This window comes from Trachypithecus francoisi, unplaced genomic scaffold, assembly GCF_009764315.1.
Source record: "Trachypithecus francoisi isolate TF-2019V2 unplaced genomic scaffold, Tfra_2.0 Lachesis_group10, whole genome shotgun sequence".
Lineage (NCBI taxonomy): Eukaryota > Metazoa > Chordata > Mammalia > Primates > Cercopithecidae > Trachypithecus > Trachypithecus francoisi.
In genome coordinates, this window is record NW_022681455.1 from 56,179,319 (window position 1) to 56,194,897 (window position 15,579).

Sequence of the window (15,579 nt, forward strand, 5' to 3'; positions counted from 1 at the left end):
CTTTAGGCTATGGGGAAAATTTAACCAGAAAAGAAAATGACCAGTGACACAGAAGAGAAGGGCTAGTTAATAACACAGAGCAATGGAGAAAGATGGGATCCAGAGTGCAAAAGGAGGCCTGTGGACTCCACATGGACACTTCGCCCATAATAAGAGAAGGAAAGGCAGAATATAGGTACATATATGGGTAGGAGGGTAGACATAGTGGGAAGACATTTAGGGAATTTCTGTCTGATTGTTTCAGATGCAGCACTTCAATAGAGAGAGGAAGGATAAAGGAAAACTCAAAGATATTTCCAAAAATTTTGCCTCAATTAATCAGCAGAATGGCGACCCTAATAACAAATCATGATCATCATCACTATCATCACCAATTTATAGCAGTTAATTTAGACCAACAACATGCATGCCCTCATTTAATCTTCACAAAAAGCCTATGCAGTAAGTAATACCATGGCTTCCACTTTCTAGATGATAAAAATCAGGTTTAAAGAGATTAAGAAGTGTGACTTGGGAGATAAGCAGTCTGAATTCAGAACTAAGCCTATAATCTATGGTCTGTAACTGCTTTAAAGCCCCAAATCTCATACACATGTACACATGCACACACACACACACACACACACACACATGTTTGGGCATGGTGTTATCAGAAAATCATATGGGTAGACTCTCCCTGTTTTGGTAATTTTTGTTTGTTTGGTCTTCAGGAACACTGAAAGAAGTAACACCACTAACATAGTAAGTTTTAACTTGTTATCTCTAACATTTTTAAGTTTTTTGACCCGTGTTCTCTCAAAATACATATTGGAGTTCCTTGGTTATGACTGACTCTATAACAGAAATCACTGTAAAACCACTTAGGGTTTTTGATGTTGGAGGCCCAGAAATAAGGAACTTTCTTCAGGTAGGGAAGTCTTACCCACCATATGAGGCTCCAGTCTGGATGCTGAGGACAATGGGAAAGTGAGGCTTTGAAGGGACCACTTAAAAGTTGAATGTACTAACAAAGAAAATCTATAGTTTTTCCAGTAATACCCTAGATACAATTATGATATTTTATTTCTTAAGCCCAGAAAAGTCAAGTAATGAGTTTGTACAGAGTCTGGATAGGTTAAAAAATAAATTACTCATACTTCCTACATCTGTAAACTTGAATTTGCCATAGAAAAGTTTCATACTCAATTTGAAAATTCACAAATACATATCAATTAACCAGCATAGCCTAATGTGAGTTTTAACAAAAAAATAGTTCTCCATTCAATTTAAATATATTAGTTTTTTAATATTGAGGAAGTATTTTAAAGCATTTAAAGTATTTTTTAGATTTCAAAGAATAGCTTTAAAGCATGTAATAAAATGAGTCACCAACTGAAGACTATTTGCTGAGTAAGTATTCCTTTTGATTTTGTAAATTCAGGAAAAAACATCCTGCAAAATCTATATATATTCTATTGTGTGATATGGGAAGAACAAATGTTAAAGTCAGCAAGAAAGCACATCTAATTTCAATTATCTTAAGTGGAAATTCCTACTGTAGGAGTCTTCGGAGAAAATCCACAAAATGGAAATTATTCTGGGAAAATCTCCTAATGGGGAACAGTATTGTGTGGAACAATCTTCCAAAGGCCACTGCGTGATGCCCAGAAAATTATCCAGCACTGCCACAAGTCGAAGTCACCTCAGGGGTATGTTTTTTAACCCCTCATTTCCAAAAATCAAGGAACCATGTTATAAAGGAATAATCAAGGGAAAACCTTCAATTAACTTACTAAATTATTTCAGCTCTGGGCAAAAAACTCTCGGAAGCCACATAGAATGTGAGGCGGAAACTTGGAAGGTAGCACGTGGTGATTTTAGACCCACAATGACTATGTCAAATCAGAGTTTAACCCCAACAGTGAACTTCAGAAAACAGTCAACTCTGAATAAAATCCATGACTGGTCTGAAAACAGAGACCTTGCATAAATATACGTCTTATTTATCTTATCCAGTAGAATGTATGACGTTGTAAAATTTACAGACCTATATTTAAAAGATAACACAATGACCCAAAACAATAGAGCAGTTAGCATAAGGTGCCACTAATAGAATTATTGTTATTCTTTTATTTTAAAATAAGGAACATTTATTCCCACAAAAATTTAGTTCAATTATTTTAAGATGTACAAAAGAAATCCCCCTTTTTATGTTAAGTGTGTAAAACTCAACTAAAGAATGAAATCAGTATATTGGAGAGATACCTGCACTCCCATTTTATTGCAGCACTATTCACAATAGCCTGGACATGGCCTCAACCTAAGTTCTGCCAATGGATGAATGGATAAAAGAAATTGTGGTATTTATACACAATGGAATACTATTCAGCTATAAAAAAAGAAGGAAATCCTGTCATTTTCAACAACATGAATGAACCTGGAAGACATTATTGTTAAGCGAAATAAGTCAGGCACAGAAAGACAAATACCATAACATCTCACTTATATGTGGAATCTAAAAAACGTGATCTCATAGAAATAGAAAGTAGAGGGGTAATTACCAGAGGCTGGGGTGGATGGGAGGATGGGGACTGGGAAGACATTGATCAAAGGATACAAAATTGAAGTTTGATATGAGGAATAAGTTCAAGAGTACTTTTGTACAGTATGGTGACTATGGTTAATTATTGTGTTACATATTATTGTATTATGATTACTGTATTATTAAAAAATGCTAAGAGAGTGGATGTAGTGTTCTCACCACAAAAATGATAACTACTATGTGAAGTTATATATATGTTAATTGGCTAGATTTAGTCATTCCACAATGTATATATACTTTAAAAAAGTGTACATGGAAAATATATACATTTTTTTCTGTCAAATATAAATTAAAACACTCAACTAAAGGGGAAAATAATATATTTATTCATTCATTCAAACATATATATTTCATACATTTGTCCCCCAAACCAGGCTATTTCTGAGAAGATAGATAACCATGATCCAGTAGACTAGAAGGCAGGTGAGGTGGCTGGCACATGGTCTCCTTAGAACATGTGTCCCTGCCCTGCCAGTGCAATCAATCTCCCTTCACCTGAAGAAGGTCAGACTGTTTCCTGTGATATTTCCAGAGCATGACTCTATAAGATACGTCCCATGCCTGTGGCCTGGCCTCCTCCCTACTCTCTCTATAGATTCCACTATCATTTAAAACTGGCAGAGATTGTTTAGTGGCTAAAAGTCTTATAGAGGCCCAGGGCCACTTAGTAGAAAAGAGGATTTTACACTTCTTCTTTGGTATCTATACCAACTATTTCTTCTGCTTTACCTCCTCTAATTCTCCCTATAACTCTGCCTTTAGTCATACCATTTTTTCTCTGCCTCTTTTCCAGTAACTAACTGTTCTATCTGCCCTGATGACTGCTCTCACCCATGACTTGCTCATGACCCAATGCCAGCCCAACCTATGCTACATCCCAACTACAACCATGCTAACTGATAAGTAAAACAGAACCACAAAAAGAACCACTTATTTAAGAGAAACCCTGTTCCAGAAACCATACAGTGTAGTTTTCATCTATTATCTCATTTAACCCGCACAATAAACCTATTAAAAATTCCCATTATGTAAATGAAGAAAATAAGATTCAGAGACATTAAGTAACTTGCTCCACATCAAACAGTTTGAAAGGAACAGATCCATCAGACTTGAGATGGTACTTTTAACAGCTACAATTTTACGTAACCAACATAAGCAGCCATATACTCATAAAATGGATACAGTCTAGATCAGTGTTTCAGATGTGAACACTGCACATTATTAACACTTGTGTAAATTCTAACAAAGCAAGAATTTTGCAAGGATGACAGTTAGAAAATCATTGTAGGTTTTTATCATGGGCAAACGGCAAACTGCCTTCAAAGACTTTGAAAATAAGATTGTACTTTAAGAATTAACCTAACAAATCAGCATGGGGATCTGAGCAAATACAACTGGGCATCTTGGTCATGGACCAGCCACCAGAACCAGTAGGTGCTGACTGGATCCATGGGAAAGTACTAGCATATTTAATCAACATATACTTCATAGGAAGCTTGGCGAATCTCAGAGTTGTAAAGAGTCAATAATAGAAATGTTATCTGTATTCACTGAAGCCTTAAGGGTGAAGTCCATTAAGGATGAGCCAATAGGCCACATGCCAGATAGATACCTATTGTGGAGATGGTCCCTTGGGTATTGGGCTATCTGAAGTTAACATAATAACATATTTCTTTCACATAACTCACTCCTCTAAGAAGGTAACTCCCTGTGGAGCTTAATCACAGAGAGAGAACATGGCATAGGGCAATGCCAATGTCTGTTTCATTTGATAGTAGTCAGTGATAACTTCTTTTATCCAGTGATAAAGCCTTCTCTAAGCTTTATTGGCTAATAGCCACTGACAAACTTCTGAGCCCACAAATCTCAGAATTCACCAAGATAAAGACTACTGAATGGAAACCATCATAGCTAACATCCTTTATCTTTGAGGGACTAACACCATTGACTGCATTTTTGTGTGTGTTTACCTTGTCACCATCTCGCCCTGGTTCTCCTTTATAACCCGGTAGTCCTCGAGCTCCCTAAATTAACCACAAAATAAAATTTTGTTAATTATCGGTTTTAGTTTACTAAAAATACAATTTATAAGATGTATAGAAGTGGATCACATACTTGTATTCCTGGAGATCCTGGAACACCTGGTGTCCCTGCAATTCCCTGATATCCCTAAAGAACAATTAAAAAAGAAAAACATTAATATTTCATATTTACCGAGAAGTTCTTCATTTCAGAATTCACTCTTATCTCGTTTCTCATGCCTAAAACTTCACTTACAGACAACTCCAAAATAATAAAGTGTTAAATGCTTAATAAGGAATTCATACCCTTCGATCTTTACGAAATCCTTTAAAAAGTATATAGGGTCCTAAATATTTGTAAATTAATAAAAATATTTAGAAAATCTTAAATTAAGAGGAGAGTTAATGTTCACAATTTCTTAAGAAATGTACTGGATTTATTAGAAATATATTCAACATATCCAAGAGAAAAACACTTCAAGAGATTGGAGGATTAGACAAATGTGTATTTATAAACCACCTAATTAATGACCATCTGAGTTAATCTCTAGAATAAATTAATAACCCTTGATTAATATTTTTCTTCAATCTTTACTCATTTTAGAAAGCTGCTGATGTTAAATGTAAGACGGTGGTTATGACGTATCCCCCATGGTCCCCCAAGGCTGGGCTGTTTGCTTAGGGGAGGGGGATGAGAGAAGTCATTCTCATCCCCACTGCTTCTTAGACATCCCTCCTCAAAAACTGGAACTTTGGTAAAACAGCGCAATTTGTTTAGACAGAGTTGAACTATTTATTGTTCGTTTAGCACATGGCAGCTAAAGTCTCCAAATTAACTTGTAGGTCCTAAACATTTATCTAGGTTTCTTAGGGCTGATTGTCAGATTAACAGACCACCGGGCACCTACAAACATAATAACCACTATCAAATTCCATCTTTCTCATATTCTGTATTCAGATTCCATTTTTCTTAGATCTTATTGTTTGGATACCAGTCTCCGTTGTCAACTATGTTAACACAGATCTCATTAATGTTTCCAATTACATCTTCATTCATAAATCTAAAAGCTTCATTTCTATGCGGCTATTCATGGGTGTCTGCACTGGTCTTTCATATTCATCCACTCACCTGTCAATACATTTTTAACTGTAATTTTAGAGACATCATAATTCCGTTTTTCTATTCACATTTTCAAATACCCTTTCTAATATTCTTTGCTATCTCTAGTAATGAGTTGTCTCTGAAAGATCAGTCTTATTTTTTTCTCCTTTTACATGCCTTTACATTTTCTATTGTGTAAATTGCCTTCTCAGTTACTTCCAGAATGACAATGACTATACAATTTTTTGTTTGTTTGTTTGTTTTTTGAGATGGAGTCTCACTCTGTCGCCCAGGCTAGAGTGCAGTGGAGTGATCTGGGCTCACTGCAAGCTCCGCCTCCCGGGTTCACGCCATTCTCCTGCCTCAGCCTCCCTTGTAGTTGGGACTACAGGCACCCGCCACCACACCCAGTTAATATTTTGTATTTTTAGTAGAGATGGGATTTCACCATGTTAGCCAGGATGGTGTCGATCTCCTGACCTCATGATCCGCCTCAGCCTCCCAAAGTGCTGGGATTACAGGCGTGAGCCACCGTGCCCAGCTGACTATACAATTTTTTTTTATCACCAACCATCATCTTTTCTTCATACTCTATTCAGTTCTTCATAGAATATATTGTTATGATTTCTCCATGACTTCTCAGATACAAACTTTTTTCTTGCGTCTCTTTGCCCAATCCTTAACCATTGCACTTCACCAGGAAACAATGAGTCTGATCATCAACCTCTCCATACTCCAGACAAAACAACGTGCATTTTTCCAACCCATCATCTACTCTCTAGACTAGCACTGTTTCTGTCACTGGATTATGAGCCCCCTTGAGATCAAAGACCAGGTTTAATTCATTTCTGTATTTTTGGCATTGAACACATTGTTTGGTACAATTCTGTTGAAAAAACACTGGAATAATTTAAAGTCACCAACTCTATACACGAATGTGTTAAAAAAAAAAAAAAAAAAAAACTCCTTCTCCAAGGAATCATGTTATGTTTGTGCACCTTTCAGTAGAAAATGGAAATGTTTAGTAATCGCATGTTTCCTGTTCTCGAAATTACTCAAAAGTAAGAAGAAATTCAATCTACATAGAATTTGCTCAGCCCTATATGTCTACTACTCTAGTTATCATTGAATCTCCTTCCCTCAGCCACTTTGGAATCAGATAGGCCTAGAATTCACTCTCAACTCTGTCACTGCTAGCAATTTACAAATCTAGAATTCACTTTCCTCCTTACAATCACTCTTTAATGTAGGTTCTAAATTATCTTTTTTTCAGATGAGGAAACTAAGGCACAGAAGTTAAGTAATATGCCCAAAGTTACAAAGCTAGTAAGTTGATAGAGCCAGCGGGAACATTCTCTATTAGAAAGTGCTTCATGGTGGGTCAGATCTGATCCTTGTAGATTGACTCATCTGATTCAAAGAAATCCATTTTGCAAGACTATTTTTAAATTGTTTAGAATTCTGAGTGCCCAGAGGAAAGGAATGTTCATAAAATTCCTCAAAAGAAAGTTACCATGGAAATTGGCTATTGATAAAAATGGTTGATCCTCTGCAAAGTTCACATTTAACAAATTATTTTTCTTTTACAGTTTTTTGAAAGTTAAGCCAAATGTCGTATCTGCCTTACTACTTTTTTAGGAAAATTAATCTTTCATAAAAGATCAACTGCTGCTGTGCTGCCTCTCCTCTTTGAAGAAGTTGATGTGGTGTTTGTTATAGAGGACACATTGCATTTTAACAGATTAAAACAACATGGAGATGCCCTAACTGTGTTCCCAGCTTACCTCTGACTCATTATGTGACCTCAGGCAGAGTCATCAATCCCCAAATCCTGGGAGGCAACACAGTGAAGTGGAAAGACGATGAATTTGAAATTGGAAAAGACCTTGCGCTGAATTTTTGCTCTTCCTTTTACTTTCTATGAGATGTTGGCTAAGTCACTTTGCCTAGTAAAAGGCTTAGTGTCTTACCATAAACTGGTATTATTATCCACTTCACTTTTGAAAAGAAACAAATGGAGTCACATGTGAAAATTCTGGCAGACGTTAGGAACTCAATAAATGTGAGTTTCTTTCTTTTCTTCAGACTCAATGACTATTGTACAAAACCACAAGAACACTTCTGCAGAATGTTACTAGACAGCCTTATTAGCCACCATTAGTACATTGGGAATGGCAGGTCCAGTCATCATCTTTATGATTTGACTCTTTTCCAACATTAGACAGACCTAATGCTAAACATGCAAACAAGGCCTCAGTGTATTTTATAATGGCTCTCTTTGTTATATCTTTGGAGGAATTACAATATAGGAATAATAAGTGCTTCTCACAATTTGAGAATGTTATGATATGTATATTTTTAAGGTTACGATTAGATGCATTCTTAAAATACTAATTGCAGAAAGAAATTCAAATGTTGTTTTAGAAGCTACAGGAAACATGCTTAGTAACAAAATAAAGAAAACCCAACGACATTCAAACTGGGGGAATCCTAGGGCAAAACACCAGAAAAAATAGAATGAAATTCAGAAAAACAAATTTTGGACTAAAAACCAGGAAAATAAAAGTTAAAAGGGGGAATATTACAACACAGAACAATTTTCAAGAGGAAAAAGAAATAAAACATTGGTTGACTCATAGCAGCGTCAACCTTAAAGAAAGGAAAATGCCTTAAAACAGGAAAAAATAATCTGTTTATATACCTTACTGAGTTCTTATTTTTCAGAACACACATTTCATGTCTCATTTCAGAACTGTAACTTTCCTATGATCTTTGACTAGTTAATACCGTTCAACATGAATTTTGCCATTTTGCATTTATTAGCAGGTCCAAATACCCACCCTACCCCCATCTGCAAGATATCTGACAGTATTTAAGTCTTTTCCATGTTCACAGAAAACTTCTTTATAAATGAGTCATTTTTTTTTTTTAGGAAAAAAATATTCTCACTGCCAAATTGTAGGGTTGAAGAAAAGAATACAGAATCAATTTAATTTTCCTCCATGATTCATAGTTACAAAGCTCCAGGAAAGATGTATAGCATTGAAATAGAAATTAAGGAAATAAAATCACCAAATGTGCAAGGGTCACCAACTCTTCTGTGCCCCTTTCTAATCATGTCATAAAATATTCTGCCAATCTAAATATATATATTTTTTGAAAGTAGTGAGGAGGGTAGAGATATTAGTTTCCTTGAAATACTCTAAATTTAAAAATAAGAATATATTCCAAAGAAATAATTTTGGATGTCACCCTCCTTTTAAAAATATAAGAATGTGATTTAAAGTTTATTCCATTAAATAATTTTCTTCAAAGATTTCTAAAATTCCAACAGATACTCTTGGGTACACAGCCAACGTAACTAGGTAACAAAAACCAAGTGTGTACTTTTAATGTCCACTGTGGAATCTTCTAGTTGTTGGCAAGCTTTATAGCTCTATGCAATTAAATTTCAAGAAAATTCATAAATCTCTGCCATTCTATGTATAACTAATATAGAAACTAGTTTGCTACCTAACCCAACTATTAGTCAAGTGGTTTATATACTTTTATTGATTGCTCGGATTACTTCATTAACACTTCCCATTAACATATGTAATATTACACCTGAGCTAAGTGCTATGCAAGAACTGCACGGCTATGGGAGGTGAAGGGCAAGCAGTTGGGAGTTTTTCTAAGAGACAAAGGAATACTAAAGAAGCACAATGCCTGAGAGGAATTCTTCCTATATGCCATGCATCAGGAAAAGAGGTACCATATCCACAGAGTCAAAAGAGAGAGAATAAGGGGAACCAGGCTGAAAAGCATATCAGAATGGTAGACTGGAGGTTATCTGCCCAGCTCATGGGTCTTACAAAGGACTCTGACCTTTATCCAAGCCACTAAAGTCATATAAACCAGGGTGTCACACAATTAGAGTGTACTCTGAAAAGATCACTTGCTGCCCTGTGGAGGATGGATTAGAAGAGGCAGGAGAAAACATGAAGACCAGGTGGGAGGTTCCTGAAGGGGTTGAGAATGGTAGGTACAACCAACTCCACTCAAAGTATATTTAGTCTAACCTAATGATGGGTTATGGGAGGTGAGTAATTTGGAGTTGTGGAATGATGCTGAGGTAGGTTTCTGGCTTGTGCAGTGAGTGTGGCTGATGATACCACTGACTAAGAGGGGACTCCAGAGGAAAGTAGAGTTTAATTGGTTGCAAAATGTTAAGTTGCTCAAAAATAAATAAATAAATAAATAAATAAAAAAATTATGGATTAACATAAGTAACTTCTACTGGACAATGAGAAGTTATATGCTACTGTGAAGTAAACTATTTCTACTTCAAATTAAAGAAAACTACATTAACTATAAATGAGATTTAGCCTAAATCTAATCCTCCCTCATATAGAGAAAGGTAAGTAGGGGATAGATAAATATAGAGCAACATCATCCAGTTTCCTACAGTATTTCCGTTGAGCTAAGCACATAAATGAAAAACCTTGCCTACCTTTGACAAATAATTTATCCAGATAGAGCTAGGTCCTTAAATTCAAAGAATTTAATTAAACTTTGGTAAACTGCCTCATTCCCTGATTTAGGTTACACTTAAACTTATACTAAGTTTATTTCAAAAGGAGAATGTGCAACTTTTTAAGGTAACTTAAACCATCTTTAGTACTTCTTACTTCCCACTATAAATCTCTAGTAATTGTGCTTTTCATACTCAAAAAGAGGCAATCAATAGCTCACCTCATTTCCTCTCTTGCTGTCCTGCTACATTTTTTCCATAGTACTTAACACCATCTGATGTTGTGTGTGTATTTATTACCTATTTTTCCCCAATAGAATGTGAGCTTCAAAATGACAAGGTTGGGGGTTGTTTTTGCTTTTTTTTTTTCTGTTCTGTTCATTGCTATATATCCTTAGTCTAGAAGAGTGCCAGGAATACAGTAAGCACCCAGCGAGTATAGGTATATGACTGAGTGGAGGACAGAATAAATAAGCAAACAAATTAATAATTACTGAGTTCAACTAGTCATCACTAACCGAGAACTCTAATAGTAGAAACAGCCCTACATTCACATGCACAAACTTGTCTTTAAAATCACAGATGTTAGATGTGTCACTGACCAATTCTTTGAAGAATTTAGGATACCAACAACATTAGTGTGTATATATATATATACATCTCTACACACATTATTGTATATACTATCTATAATATATATATATAAGTAATCTATTTAAGAGACATGTGAGATAAACACGGAATAATCTACATATGATTTTCACAAAGGAGAATGTTGAAGAAAAATGAATTAGCTAGTCAGGCTCATCTCATGGGTCCTACTTGTTTTACTAACCATTCACCCCCTGCCAAGCCTACCTCCCTGTCCTCTTTCTCTCTAGCATCATTCTTGAATATTTGAAAATAGTATCTCTTGTTTGTATTATACTCAAAGTTCAGTAAACTCTCCCTCATAGGCTGTCTTCTAAGTTTTAAATGCTCCCAGTTACACTCTTCTGAATGAATTCCAGTTTCTGCATGCCCCTCAAGTGTGGAGTCCTAAACCAAATCCAACACTCCAATAGGCAGGACTGTCATCTCTTTCAATACAGATGTCATATATCTACTAACTACGCCAAAATTTTTATCAGCCTCTTAGGCAGCCACATTTCATACAGCAATGCCTTTTCACCAGGGTTAAAGCTTTCCTTGGAAAGCCTTATGAAGGCATAGTTTTAAATAACTAAAAAAGTGATAAACTGCCCAAGTGTAGGATAGTTCATTTGTAGTAAATAGTTCATATTTTAGCTTATTAGTGAGACAAGAGACAGAGAGAGAGAGAGAACACATAAAGTAAACAAATAAATCTATTTTTCAAGGAGTTCAAACTGAAGTGAGAGTTCAGGTAGACACTGTTCTATCTAGAGTGTATTTCATACACTTTGTAACTAAGCCATCTCTTGTAATTCTCTTCTCCAAGCTAAATAATAGCCATTTCTTTGGCCTTTAACCAGCTGTATCCCATTTTCCAATTCTTTAATCTTCATGGCACTCAGCCCCAAATTCCCAACAGCTCTTAAACTGTTGAGTCCACAACTGGCACCATGTTCAGTCAAGGGTCTGGAAAAAGGAAAGCATAATAAACAAGCTTATCTCATAGTTCTTACTTGTTTTTTTAATTATTCACCCTCAACAAGTGTACTCTGCAAACGTAAGTGCTTCTTGTCCACCCCGTCCTCCTATTCTCTATCATTATTCTTGAATATTTGAAAGTAGCATCTTGGCCGGGCGCGGTGGCTCAAGCCTGTAATCCTGGCACTTTGGGAGGCCGAGACGGGCGGATCACGAGGTCAGGAGATCGAGATCATCCTGGCTAACATGGTGAAACCCCGTCTCTACTAAAAAAAAAAAAAAATACAAAAAAAAAAAAAAAAAAAAAACTAGCCGGGCGCGGTGGCGGGCGCCTGTAATCCCAGCTACTCGGGAGGCTGAGGCAGGAGAATGGCGTAAAGCTGGGAGGTGGAGCTTGCAGTGAGCTGAGATCCGGCCACTGCACTCCGGCCTGGGCGACAGAGCGAGACTCCGCCTCAAAAAAAAAAAAAGAAAAGAAAGTAGCATCTCTTGTTTGGATTATACCTGAAGTTCAGTGAACCTTCACTCACAGGCTGTCTTCTGAGTTCTCGCCCACTCCAAGTTATACTCTTCTGAATGAATTCCAGTTCCTTCATGTCCCTCATGTGTAGAGTTCTAAACCAAATCTAACACTCCAGAGGCAGGGCTGTCATCTCTTTCAATGCAGATGTTATGCATTTACAAACTATGCCAAAAAATTGCATCAGCCTTTGAGGCAGTCTTATTAAATACATTAATCCCTTTTTCATCAAGCTTAAATAACATCTCAAAGACAAGTAAGACCCATACATTTATTCTAGTTGAATTTCACTGTAAATAGCTCATTTTCTAAGTTCTCCAAATCTTTTTGGATCTTCATGTTACCTCAAATGCAAAAATAAATTCCCAATGAAATCAAGACTTAATAGACATTAAAAATCATAATAAGCTAAATTAACATACATAGGTATCTAAGGCTAAAGAAAAATAACACTAGAACTAATAAAAAGAAAACATTACATTCTGGGGAAATTTTACATTTCTAAAACTTAAAAACAAAATTATAAACCAAATTAGTAGTCAGAAGAAACATTTACACCATATATAGCAAAGAATTATCTTAATGCATAAGATCTTATTTGTCCATATGAAATATACCCTCCTATAGGAAATAGGCAAAGGACAAGAAAAGACACTTCACAAGAAGAGCATTCACCCTAAATGTCAGACTTCTATATTGAGCTGCCTACCTAAAATTTCTACTTGAATGTCTAACATATAAATTTAAACACTGCCAAAATCACATTCTTGATTTTCCTCACCTAATACTATCTCCTCCATTCTCCCATGAATCCATAATCTCCTTTGGTTTTTGTCTTTCTCTCAAACCCATATCCAATAGATCAGCAAGTTCTATTAGCTCTAACTTCAAAATACCCCCAAAATGTAAGCAGTTCTCTTCACCTCACCACTATCACTCTGGCCCTAGCTGCCATCCTCTCACCCCTGGATTATTACAAGAGCCTCCTGACTTCTCCTTCTGTGTTTTCCCTCATCTCCCTAAAATCTACTCTCAACCCAGAAGTCGAAGTAATTTCTTTTAAAAATAAGTTAGATCACATCGGTCTTCTACTCCAGTTACTCCATCGCTCATTCCAACTGAAAGCCAAACTCATAACAATGGCCTAAAGAACTCCATGCCATCTTCCCTTCCTTCTCTTTCTTCTATATCCAAATTCATTTCCTATTAACCTTCCCCCAACTAGTACTTTATATTTTTGTGGTTTGATCAATCATGTAACTTTGAAATTCCCCATCTGTAATGACTGTTATTTCTATGAGGTTTAATAGAAGGCGGGCCTCTGTCTGCACCTCTAGTTCACTCAGTGGCACATTAAAGAGTGGGGGGAACTGAATCATGAACTGTGACCCAGTGACCAACCCACTCTTTCGTCTATTGGTAGCAGTGAGCTATCAGTTTTCCCAACTCACTTCCTGAGCCTATTAATATAGAAAATCATCTCTAGAATTCTACAGCTTAGTCTACTTCTCTCTTAGTCAATATGATGGTCTTCACAGAATCCTAAAATAATCAGATTAGAGAGAACCTGGGCCTCATCTGGAACCATCTTCTCATTTTCCATACAAAGAAACTGAGGCCCATAGAAGCAAAGCAACCTATGTTCAGCAAAGAGAAACAATCTCAGATCTCTCTAATGACCAGCTTGGGCTTTTGCTTTAGTAAAGTACTTTACTTCATAAAAAGTAACTAGGCTTGGTGCAGAGACTCACGCCTGTAATCCCAGCATTTTGGGAGGCCGAGGTGGGTGGATCACGAGGTCAGGAGATTGAGACCATCCTGGATAACACGGTGAAACCCCATCTCTACTAAAAATGCAAAAAAATTAGCCAGGTGTGGTGGTGGGCACCTGTAGTCCCAACTACTCGGGAGGCTGAGGCAGGAGAATGGCATGAACCCGGGACGCAGAACTTTCAGTGAGCCAAGATTGTGCCAGGGCACTCTAGCCTTGGCAACAGTGAGACTCTGTCTCAAAACAAAACAAAACAAAAAGAGTAACTAATGATAACAGAAAACAGAAATGAGCACTGTAAAAATATAAACTTCTATAAACTCATAAGCTAGGGCTATTTCCACATATGGCCTTCTTTAACAAATCAATGCCATATCTCTATAACGCCTTCAGTAGTTGTACTCCTCTGAATTACCTGGCAAGATATATAAATATTTCCCCTACCTCTTTTGTAATGTTAAAATAGTAAAGCAATAACATGTTCAGACATTGTGATAATAGAACTTATTTAACTGACAGAGAACTGAGAAAGAAATGGAAGGATCCGAAATAGCTCTTTAATTTTGGTTGAAGGCACTTTTCTTACGAAAATTAGTATTTCTCCAGAGTGAAATAATTTCCTATTTAAAGTTTCAGTTGGCTTGGCCTGGTTATAATGTGTGAAAGAGATTCAAATTGCTTATTGAGGGGGGTTGCACAGAATCAAGTCCAAACAAAGCAGAATTCCCTTCAAATTGTTCCATCCAAGTTTCCTTGGTCCAGATGGCTCCAAGAGCCAGCCAGAGGCCCCACCCACACCTTCCCACTCCCACTGGGTGCTGGCCTTGAACACATACTAATGACCCTCAGCTGTTTTGGCTCCCAGGCTTGCTTGTTCTTCCTGCCTGACCACCCAACCTCACATCCCCTGCAGAGGAAAAGAAACGTGGGGGAGGTAGGGAGACTGGGGGAGGGGCTGGATATTTAAGAAAAAGTCATACCTTTGGGAAGACAGGATTTGGGCTGTCAGTTTCCTACTGGTGCTATAACAAATTACCCCAAACATAGTGGCTTAAAACAACACCAATTCATTACCTTACAGTTTCAGAGGTCAGAAACTGAAAGGAATCTTATATACAATTAAGGTGCCAGCCAGACTGCATTCCTTCTGGAGGCTCTAGGGGAGCTTCCCTTTTCCAACTTCTAGAGGCTCCCATTGTTCCTGGGCTCACGATTACCTCACTGTGCTCTCTGCTTCCATCATGGACTCTCTTTCTCTGACTCCAACACTCCTGCCTCCCTTTTATAAAGACTTTTGTGATTATATCTGGCTACCCAGACAATCCGGACAATCTCCCATCTCAAGATCATTGAATTAATGGTATCTGCAAAGTCCCTTTTGCATGTAAAGTAACACATTTACAGGAGTTAAAGATTAAGACATGGACATCTTTGAGGGACCATTATTCTTCCTACCACAG

At 36.8% G+C, this 15,579-nt stretch overlaps 1 protein-coding gene across 3 annotated transcripts in view; it reads right to left on the minus strand.

Annotated features, from left to right (window-relative positions):
* COL21A1 (collagen type XXI alpha 1 chain) overlaps positions 1-15,579 on the minus strand; it is a 201,247-nt gene that overhangs the window by 80,829 nt on the left and 104,839 nt on the right. For all 3 annotated transcript variants that reach the window (XM_033217499.1, XM_033217498.1, XM_033217500.1), the window contains 2 exons: positions 4,697-4,750; positions 4,552-4,605 (listed from right to left, as the gene is read on the minus strand). In XM_033217499.1, the coding sequence (XP_033073390.1) occupies positions 4,552-4,605; positions 4,697-4,750 (108 nt within the window). The remainder of the gene's footprint in view (positions 1-4,551; positions 4,606-4,696; positions 4,751-15,579) is intronic.